Genomic DNA, 9,308 nt, shown 5'->3' with positions numbered 1-9,308 from the left:
GCTAGGCACCGAACCGCGATGAGGAGGAGCCTCTGAGTTGGAGCTTGGTGACGCCGGGAGATCTTCTGGGCGACGGCGTCGCTGCAGCCGGCCAGGACGCCGGAGGTGATGGCCTTGGTGCGCAGCGGGTGGGTCTGCAGCTGCTTCATGTACGCCTGCCCCGCCATCGCCACCACCTCAGACATCTTGGCTTCCTCCTCCTCCCTCCTCTAACTAATCGTGGAGAGGCGATGGAAGAGCAAGTCAACTAAAGCCAAGACGAGGAACGGATCATGAAGAAAGAGAGGAGCAGGATGCGAATCAGTCAGATCTTGACTAATCTAATGACTGATCCTGACCGGGCAGCAGCCTGCCTGCTGGGTAGGTGAAGTCAGAGTGCTTGCTGAGTAGGAGTAATTACCATTAAGTTTCATAAAAAAAGTAATCACCATTAGACCAGAGCTCTTCTTCTTCCTCAATTCCCCTCCTGCAGCCAACAACTTTATTTTGTTTTTCCTCGGTCACTCTCTCTCCAATGTGGAGGCCCACCTGTCAGTCAGTACAGCACTTTGTCTTCCTCTTTCTTCTCGTCATGCGGTCATCAGCAGTTTACCGATGCAACTAGCTGCTGAAAATTCACCACCACCTACTTACTGTTCAGCCCTTTTCTTTTTTTGGTTGCCTAGCCTGCCCTGCATGCTTCTCTCCCTTTGATTAATTCATCTTGTTTGCATCGAGATCACCTGAACCTGAACAACCGGCCACATCAACACCTTAATCCAGCATTAGTTTAACTTAACCCTTGCAAAAGGCAACTCAGGTAGCATCGCGATGGCCAGATGTTGATGCATCGCGATGGCCGGCCGGGCGCCGGCAGCCATTGGATATCCATCTTGTAGTCGCCGTCGCCGCCGTCCGTCCGTCTCAACTCGCGCATGAAAGAGGCCCAGCCGGCCAGCAACCAAGCTACTAAATAAAGCCATATATTCTTGCTTTGCTTCCATCGATCTATCGCCATGGCGTCTCTAAGGCGGCATCGCCGCGGAATCGCAGAAGCCGAGGACTACGACGACGGCAGCGCACCTGACGAGACTGACACCGCCACGGATGAAGAAGAGGAGGAGGAGGAGGAGGAGGAGGAGGAGGACCACCGCCTGCACCTGGGACTCCACTCCATGACTGCAAAGGTCCGATCGGTTACTAATGCGTGCCACGGCGGCATGAATTAATCGTAAGTAAGTAGGTGCATGGATGATCGATGGATTCCTGACGTGTTTGAAGCAATTCTTCCAGGGCATACAACACCTGTGCTCTGAGCTCCTGGAGATCAAGAAAGCCTCGGAGCAAGACTTGCGCGCTAATGTCTATCTCAGCTACCTCTCCTTTGCTAGGATGTTCCACGCAGCTGGTGATCTGGACAAGCACGTCCACCGCCTGAAACGTCAGGTCATGGCACACAGGCGGCTCATCCAGCATCTGAGCAGCAACTGCGGCGGCCTGGATGATGAGGATGGTGCCGGTTCCGGTACCAAGGACGAGGAGCCCGACATAGACATGGACGACGACGCAGACGACGGTGAGCTGGAACTGGAGGTGCTTCTGTCGGAGCAGCGGGTGGAGCAGGCCCTGGAGCTCGTCCTGCGGCAGAGGATGGTGCCGCAGCAGGGGAAGGCAAGGGTCGCCGAGCGCTTGGCTTCCGTGGCCGGCAACCCGCGGACGCCACGGCCGGAGCTCCTCAGGGCTCTCTCCGGCCTGTGCAAGCTCGGCGAAGCGGAGCGGGCCAACCACCTGCTCTTCAACTGGCACCGTGCGAGCGTCGTCCATGGATCTCATGATTGCTACATCAAGGAGCTCGCGCGCATGGTGTTCTCCTCCATTGTCCAGGCGTCGAGGAGCTTCGTGGCGCTGCACGGGCACCCATCCCCCCACACCCCTCAGCTCCTCCGGTGGGCGAGGGAGGAGATGGAGGATTTCAGCGTCGCCTTCTCCGAGTACGTGAGGTCGGCCATGTCGTCGTCGCAACAAGCCGGGCAGAGCCTGGCTCTGGCACTGGAGGCCGCCGAGTGTGCAGTCTCCTACTCTTCCCTGCTGCGGCCTCTCGGCATCATCGCCCAAGATGTGGGTGGCCTCATGGCGCCCTGCATCCTGGAGGCCCTTGCCATGTACGCCAGGCATCTCAAGGAGGTGGTCCGGCTGCTGGTGGCTTCCGACGACTGGGTGCTCGGCAGGTTCCTGATGCCACCATTTGCTGCTGCTGCTGATGAGCATCGTCGCTACTGCATGCTGACAGCCAGCGGAAGGAAATTCGTGACCCTCGTAGGGGAGGTCGTGGACGACGTCGCCTGCCCGTTGCGACGTGTTCTTGGGATGGATGATCCGGCAGCCGTGCAGCTTGTTGCCGACTTGTTCGGGGAGTACATCACGCACTCCATCATCCCCAACCCCAAGAACAAGCAGGATCATCAGCACATCTCCGTGCTCATCAACTGCACCACGTTGGTGTCCCTGCTCCCCACCATCGGCGCATGGTCAGCATCAGCACAGAGACAAGTGGGCGGCCTGATCAAAGAAGCGGCCGGTCAGGTGTGGAGCTGCTTCTGCCAGGAATTCATACGAGACACCATGGCGTATTCAGCGCCACCACAGGCGCAGGGGCAGGGGCAGATGATGCCCTCTCTGCCTTTCCAGGTGGTGTTCCTTCGGGTGAGGCGGCTCAAGGACGCGTATGGCGCCATCCTGGGCGGCGACGATGGGACAATGAAGAAACTTCTCAAGGAGCTGCTGGAGGAGATCATCTCCTGGCTCTCTACCAAACCGCTGGACTCGTGGCTCGGCCATGGCGCCCAGGCCCAGCTGGACGTCCATTTCCTCCTAGAAATTGCGCGGCTTGGCGGTTTCGACATCACAGCCAGTGCGCTGGACTTGCTTCGGAAGGCACAACAAGACAAGGTGGAGGGCGACGACGGCGAACGACCCTGGGCTGCCGATGCTGCAAGGCATGCCGTGCAAGTGCTGTTGCTGCACAACATGAATTCCAATGGAGATGCGGAGGAAGAAGAGGAGGAGAATGGAAATGCAGCAGCAGTGGACGCTGAGGAGGAGTTCGAATCCGAATCCGATGGCATGGCAAGCGGGAAGTCAGCAGCTGGGGGCGACGATGGAATGGCGAGCAGGAAGTCCAGCGACGAGTTCATAAGCATTGAGGACGACGATGGAGATAGGCTTACTCTGGGCAGTGACCAAGCCGCGCCTCAAAATTCAGCGAATGATGATGGCGTTGACGACGACAGCAGGAGGCGGCGGCAGGCAACTCCTCTTGCGGCAGCAGAGAAGGACGATGCTCCCAGAGGCCGGAGCAGGAAGAAGGCAAGCAGCAGGCCCAGATGGCAGTGAGCATGCGCGCAGTGCAACACCATATGCATATGGAATAATAAAATAAATACTCCTACACTCACTGTCTATAATTGATCATCATCAATCAGGTCCTGAATGAAATGAAATGATTCCTTTTTTTTTTCCGTCAATGCATCTTGTGCATGTACTTAACAACAAATGTCTGTCCAAGAACAAGCAAATGGGTGCAGGAATGAAGAAGATGCAAGCAGATAGATGGATACCATCTTACGAAGCATCTGAAACTGAATGGAAGAAGCATCTGACTCACATCAACGACATGCGTGTACTAGCTGCTACTACTTAAACAGATTTTTGCTCCTTTTTTTCCCACTCTTGATGATGGATGGAGTACTTGTACTTGGCTTATATATAGCATACATATATAGAAAGAGCTTCTCCCCGTTCAGGCGAGGAATCCGAGCTTCTCCCCGTTCTTCTTGGCGAGGCGGATGAGGCCCTGCCGCTGCTTGGCGTCGGCGCCGATGGTCTTGCAGAACTCGGTGATGACCTGCTTGGAATGGATTGCGTTACAAGAGAGATGGACATGGAGAGCAAGCAGGCAGCAGCAAGAGAGAAAGAGAGACCCGGCCGACCTGCGAGTGCAGCGCGATTGCCTTCCCCCTGAGCTGGTTGAAGCGCTTGCGGCCGATGATGTTGCGCGCCACCACCACCAGCGGCGCGAACAGCCCCTTCCCGGCGTTCACGTTGCCCATCATCCGAGTCGGCGACCGAAGCGGCCGCGCGCTAGACCTAGACCGGGGCCGCGCCGACATGGCCAGCATGGGGTAGGAGTGGTGGTCGTCGCCGGAGCCGGACACGGAGCTGGACCACGTGGGGAGGGCCTGCACCCTGGAGAAGGACACAGCGGCAGCCATGCCTCCTCCTCCTCCTTCGATGGCTACCTCGTTCGCTGGCGCAACAATGTCTTCGTCGGAGAAGAGAAGAAGAGAGGCAGGCAGGAAGGCAATGGTGTTGATGGTCTGGTGGGTGGTGGTCCGACTCCCAGCAAGGATGGAAGAGATGGAGTGCTTTGTGGTGGTGAGCATGCCACACCACACCCGCCATCTCTCCCCAAGAAATCGATCGGCTTCCCAAACAAATGTCTGGTGCTGGTCTGTGGTCTCGGCCAGCAGTAGCAGATGAGGAGTTACTGGGCAGAAACAAAGAGCCACTGCCCTGCTGACACGTCAGACTCTGCAGGCCACGTGTCAGCCTGCAGCCCACTCTCTCCATAGGCTAATGAGTACTACTAGTCAGCTCAAGCAAAGGCTTGTTTGGTTGCTGCTCATTTGCAACACGGCATGATGCCAGGCAACATGCATACGTGGCAGCATAAGTTGCTACATGCCAATAAACCTAAACAGGTAGCTAGTGTTGCTGGTCCCCTCAGCCTCAGGCTGAGACATTTGCATCCAAAGTTATCCTCAGTCATCCCCTTCCATCTACACTAATAAGGTTAAGGTAAGGCTGCACATCTTCAAGCCCCCACCAAGCAAAAGTCGCTAGTCCAGGCTTCCCCACTAGATTCGCCCAGCTGCTCTACCCATCCTCCCTGCCACAACAAACCATCATCCATACATGATTCCACATTTGCATCCAAAAGAAATACTGCTTGAAGCACTAAAATTGGCTACGTACTTGAGCTCCTTGGATCACGGCAGCATCTGCTTCCGCACATGCATCGGAATGCTTTACTGGGACCATCCACATCATCAAAATCAATGCCATAATCCTGAAATCACAATTCCAAACATTCTAAATCAGCACACTAAGCATGTCCGTCTAACTGATGGTCAAAATGCATGGAAAAGATAAGAACAACCCATTCCACATGCAATATTTCAGATGTTGAACCGTGCCTGCTATTAACCTCCTTAACCAAAATCATGAGACACGTACCCATGTTAACTCCTCAAATGCCTCCACTTTCTTGGTTGTGAAAAATGCCAGCTGCACAACATCGATTATTAAATCATTAGCATATAGTGCTCTTACTCTTTTCACAGATTAACATCAAGAGCTGCACATCACTTACATGATAATAATGATGATCTGGCGTCTCAACTTCAACTGGGATCTGAACTAAATTTGCATCATAGCATCTAGCCATATAGTTTTAGTTAGTTACCAAAAATATATTAGCGGACAGCAGAGAACGAATGCACAAACTATGGCAAGACATTTACAACCAAAAATCTACCTGTGGTTGATGAATCGCCCGACATTCCCATAAAACGTCCCATCAAGGCCAAGAGCCTCTTCATCCCTCAGTACGCCTTCTGAACCCCAATCAGCATCCAGGAGCACTTGATGCATATGTCTACCATTTCTTGCATTTTCAATTGCTCTTTCATACAATTCAGTGCTTGTTAGTACCTCCCCAGCATATTCACAGACAAATGCACCTTTTGGGAGATCCTCCAGGGTGCGTAGTCCCCAGCCCTTCCCCTCGTGTGTAAAAAATACCTATACCATTGAATAAAGTGACATAAAGGAATAGCCATGTTCATGCAACGAAACGGAATGACTCTACTACCCCTCATTGTTAATTCCTGTTCCTATAAAAAGGCTGCCATTTGGATTTGCGCTGCGTGCAGCCATGCAGGATCTCGAATTTGTCAATTTGCGCTCACCTAATTTTCCTGCATGCAGCCATGCAGAGTAGCTGGTGTCACTAAACAAAAAAAATCTAGGCATGAACTCACCGTTTAATTGGCAGGGAACTAATGTTCATGGAACCCACTACTTGTCCAAATGCTACGATGACATGTTTTATAGGACAAATTTTGAATCCTAAAATGACTTGTTTTTTGGGAAAGCTGGAGTAGAAAGGAATGCCGTAGAAGAATTAAAGCAGTGTACGTCTGCAAATCTCTTCGAAATATACCTGCAATCTGCATGTTATACCACGCTGAATCACACGGTTCCCACACTGCATGCCACACCCACATTTACTCCAGCATTCTTTAATGAATTTTCTGACAAGATGACCTTTACAGGGACCCGGTGAGGCTGCATTCTTAGATCTTTTAAGAGGGCAAACTTTACAGTAGAACCTATGATGATTTTCCGGGAAATGATTAACGGAGGTGCATTCATCAAGGAATGCTGTCTTAACCAGGCCCTCAGGTGTATACACGAAATCACCCCCAGTTGCTCTTGCACAAGCACATGGAAGTGGCGCTGACAAACAGTTGCCAGAACAATCAGCACAGCAGTCTTCATCACCAATCCGAGCAATGGAGATGTTGACGTAAGCACTTTGGAAGACAAGATTCCTTGGTATGTAATAGAAGGATGGAGGACAGGTTTCACTGCCAAATTCATTTACTACAGATATTCTTACCCGCTCTTCCCCTTTGGATATATCAGTAACATCATGGGTTGTCCTACGCTTTGCTAACTCAGGATCCCAAGCAACGATTGAATTCTGCAAACAAGGTTCTGAGGATTCGAGCACTAATGATCCTGCAGCACCATTACCATTTTTACTCACAGCAGCCTTGCAAGCAATTGGCTTCACAAAAGGAGCAACAGCCTCTTTATGCAAGCTGCCATCGTTGCTGTGAACATCAGAATGCATAGTACCCAACTGTGCAACAGACTGGCATACCTCACTCATCAGCTTGCCAATAGAAAAATCTGGAGGTAGCACCTTGTATGAGTGAAGGCACTTCTCCTCCACCATTTTGAAAACCTCCTCCATACTAATGCTGAATTTTGAAGGATCCAAGTTGCATTTCAGAGACATCTTCACCTCACCATTGGTGGAAGAAGCCACATCAACCTCCATAAAAGATGCCTCCTGAGTATTTTGAACTGAAGACCCAACCCCATTGTTGCACATTGGGACCACCTGTTGTGGCTCATGAGTATTTTGAACTGTAGATCCTACCCCAGCCGCATTAATTTCTGGCTCAGGCTTGGGTTCTTTCAATATGGGAGCATCGCTGATAGCTGAGGGATCTCCATGGTCGGCAGCTTGCTGCGCTAGAGTCAAAGACCTAGTCTGCCTATGGCTGGTTTGTGGTGAAGTAGGCAGAGCACCTTGGGTGGAAACAGTGGATTGCCGTGGTCCAGGCTGCAGTTCTTGTCCAAAGTCAGCCACTCCCATCCTGGGCCTCTTGACCAAGGGGGTTTCATTATCATCTTCGCCTGCAGAAGCATAGCTGTGCCGATCATCCCTTGTTGTGCCATGAGGCTCCGAGTCCTCATAGGCTGCTTGCGTCCCCTGATACAAAAGACCAAGAATGTACCGACAGTAAGGATCAGTAAAAGGAAGGGGAAATCTGTTGATAAGGTAGGCAAGATGAATGATACAATTCCGTAGAAAGGAGAATGCATGACCTGTGAGGATGCGGGGGTTTGTTTGTTGTCTTGCGCATCGAGGATGGCATCCGCGAGGGCGCGGTAGCACTCGTCCTCGATGGGCTCCCAGTTGTTGTTGAAGATTTTGAGGAGTTGCCTGAGCACGGGGGTAGCCTGCTTCCTGGAGAAGCCAAGCAGCTTCATGGCATCCAAGGCCTTCTTGGCCCTGTCCGTGTTGGCACCCATGTTGGATGAATGATCGGGGTGATGGTTCGCCTGTGGCTTGCCAGTTGCTCCGAGTAAGCCTGTGCAGGGCAGAATGGGTAAGAAAATGGTGATCCACTCAATCGGGGCAAGTAAACTAGTGTAGATAATGCACACAGCACATGACAGTGGAACAATCGTACAAGGACAGTAGTTGTGGCAGTAGGTGATGCAAAAACCAAGGAAGAAAGAAATCCCCAGAGTGTCCTAATAGTGAGAAAGGCGTGATTTTTGCATCATTTTTTTAGGAGCAAATAACGAAAGGAAGATACGAATCCCCAATCTGCGAACTGAGCGGCTGCAAGTTTATTTCCCCTCGAGAAACAGAATAAATCAGATCGCACCCAAAAAACATGAGTACTCTAGCCAACTTCCTTCTTAACCTAGCCAAGTTCTTTCTTAACCAAAATTAAAAAAAAATAGAGAGAGAGGGAGTTGGACGCAGGGAGGAACAGTGCCAATGAATGGATGTGCCTAAATGCAAGATTTCGTGAAACGCTAGACCCGCATTGAATCCGCAAGACAAGAAGACTAGTGAGTGCTAAGAGAAGAGGGGGAAAAGAAGAAGAAGAAGAATAGAAAAGCACCTGTACCTCAACGGACCTGGGTGGAGGAAGCGGAAAGGAAGGTGAGTGATTTGTTGCAATTAGGAAGGGGAGGCATTCAATCCTCTACTAGAGCTGTGCATGAATGATTCGCTCGCCGATGTCACAGATTCGTCGTTTCCTCTTCCCTCTTCTTTCCTCTTTCCGGGAAGAAGGAGAGGCGGAGGAGACGAGGGCTGGGTTTTTCTCTCTCTGGCTTCTTTCTGCTGCTGGGGTTCCCTCTCCCTCTCTCTCTCTCTCCCTCTCCCTCTCTCTCTCTCTCTCTCTCTCTCTCAGTCACCAATGATTAAAATTGTTTACCAATGACTTTGGTAAATTTGGTTACGTCAACTTAATGATGCACAAATCAAAATTGTCAAAAAGCTGAAACAACGCAAACTAAATATAGCTTAGCGGGTAAGATTGCTTGTAGTGGAACATGCCCACCCAAGTTCAAGTCCTCGAATCGACACAGGTGCTCCCAGTTTTCTGAATTTATTTCAGGAATTAATCCGTGCTATTCTTTCAGTGGTGACCTCGTCAATCTTGACATCTATCGGCTCGGCTCAGTCTCTCGGAGGTACTCATAGGGGGTAGAGTTGCGTGTGTATGCATATGGGTGAGTGTACATGCGTATATGTGAGCATCTACGTATGTGTCTGTACTGTATTTTGACGAATAAGAAGCAAGTTTAAAGAAGACAAAAAAATCAGTTTTTGTGCAAAGGAAAAATCAATAACTTTAGTAAATTTGGGTTACTTAATGATGCACAAATCA

At 51.1% G+C, this 9,308-nt stretch overlaps 4 protein-coding genes across 6 annotated transcripts in view; 1 reads left to right on the top strand and 3 right to left on the bottom strand.

The window, feature by feature from the left end:
* Positions 1–330, bottom strand: part of LOC101772204 (peroxisomal membrane protein PMP22) — a 3,989-nt gene extending 3,659 nt beyond the window's left edge. Inside the window, exon 1 of the mRNA XM_004974222.3 lies at positions 15–330. Coding sequence (XP_004974279.1) covers positions 15–185 — 171 coding nt within the window. The 5' untranslated portion in view covers positions 186–330. The remainder of the gene's footprint in view (positions 1–14) is intronic.
* A 665-nt stretch (positions 331–995) lies between these two features.
* On the top strand, positions 996–3,372 carry LOC101762230 (exocyst complex component EXO84B). Its single transcript, XM_012847056.2, has 2 exons — positions 996–1,166; positions 1,273–3,372. Exons 1-2 carry the CDS (start codon positions 996–998, stop codon positions 3,370–3,372), a joined length of 2,271 nt encoding a protein of 756 aa, XP_012702510.2.
* Positions 3,373–3,465: 93 nt separating this feature from the next.
* On the bottom strand, positions 3,466–4,455 carry LOC101771796 (protein PROTON GRADIENT REGULATION 5, chloroplastic). Its single transcript, XM_004974221.4, has 2 exons — positions 3,969–4,455; positions 3,466–3,883 (listed from the first exon to the last, which is right to left on the bottom strand). The coding sequence occupies exons 1-2, from the start codon at positions 4,419–4,421 to the stop codon at positions 3,779–3,781; spliced, it is 558 nt and encodes a 185-aa protein (XP_004974278.1). The 5' UTR covers positions 4,422–4,455; the 3' UTR covers positions 3,466–3,778.
* Positions 4,456–4,633: 178 nt separating this feature from the next.
* LOC101770883 (histone-lysine N-methyltransferase SUVR4) lies at positions 4,634–8,819 on the bottom strand. Of its 3 annotated transcripts, none has more exons than XM_004974219.4 (8): positions 8,535–8,819; positions 7,723–7,988; positions 6,263–7,606; positions 5,576–5,841; positions 5,411–5,477; positions 5,275–5,325; positions 5,014–5,107; positions 4,634–4,927 (listed from the first exon to the last, which is right to left on the bottom strand). In XM_004974219.4, exons 2-8 carry the CDS (start codon positions 7,927–7,929, stop codon positions 4,896–4,898), a joined length of 2,061 nt encoding a protein of 686 aa, XP_004974276.1. In that variant the 5' UTR covers positions 7,930–7,988; positions 8,535–8,819; the 3' UTR covers positions 4,634–4,895. The 3 variants fall into 3 exon arrangements, with proteins under 3 accessions (XP_004974276.1, XP_004974275.1, XP_004974277.1); XM_004974218.4 differs by having other exon boundaries at positions 8,541–8,819; XM_004974220.4 differs by having other exon boundaries at positions 8,551–8,819.
* Between the last annotated feature and the right edge of the window lie 489 nt (positions 8,820–9,308).

This window comes from Setaria italica, chromosome VI (genome assembly GCF_000263155.2).
Source record: "Setaria italica strain Yugu1 chromosome VI, Setaria_italica_v2.0, whole genome shotgun sequence".
In the NCBI taxonomy this organism is placed as follows: Eukaryota; Viridiplantae; Streptophyta; class Magnoliopsida; order Poales; family Poaceae; genus Setaria; species Setaria italica.
This window is presented reverse-complemented; position numbering and strand designations above follow the sequence as displayed.

Bases quoted from the DNA above. Each gene is read 5' to 3' on its own strand.
- LOC101762230 (XM_012847056.2), top strand. From the start codon at position 996: ATGGCGTCTCTAAGGCGGCATCGCCGCGGAATCGCAGAAGCCGAGGAC. The intron at 1,167-1,272 runs GTCCGATCGGTT...CAATTCTTCCAG, and splicing joins TCCACTCCATGACTGCAAAG to GGCATACAACACCTGTGCTC.
- LOC101771796 (XM_004974221.4), bottom strand. From the start codon at position 4,421: ATGCTCACCACCACAAAGCACTCCATCTCTTCCATCCTTGCTGGGAGT. The intron at 3,884-3,968 runs GTCGGCCGGGTC...CATTCCAAGCAG, and splicing joins CAATCGCGCTGCACTCGCAG to GTCATCACCGAGTTCTGCAA.
- LOC101770883 (XM_004974219.4), bottom strand. From the start codon at position 7,929: ATGGGTGCCAACACGGACAGGGCCAAGAAGGCCTTGGATGCCATGAAG. The intron at 7,607-7,722 runs GTCATGCATTCT...CTTTTGTATCAG, and splicing joins AAACCCCCGCATCCTCACAG to GGGACGCAAGCAGCCTATGA. The intron at 5,842-6,262 runs GTATATTTCGAA...TCAATGGTATAG, and splicing joins GTATAACATGCAGATTGCAG to GTATTTTTTACACACGAGGG.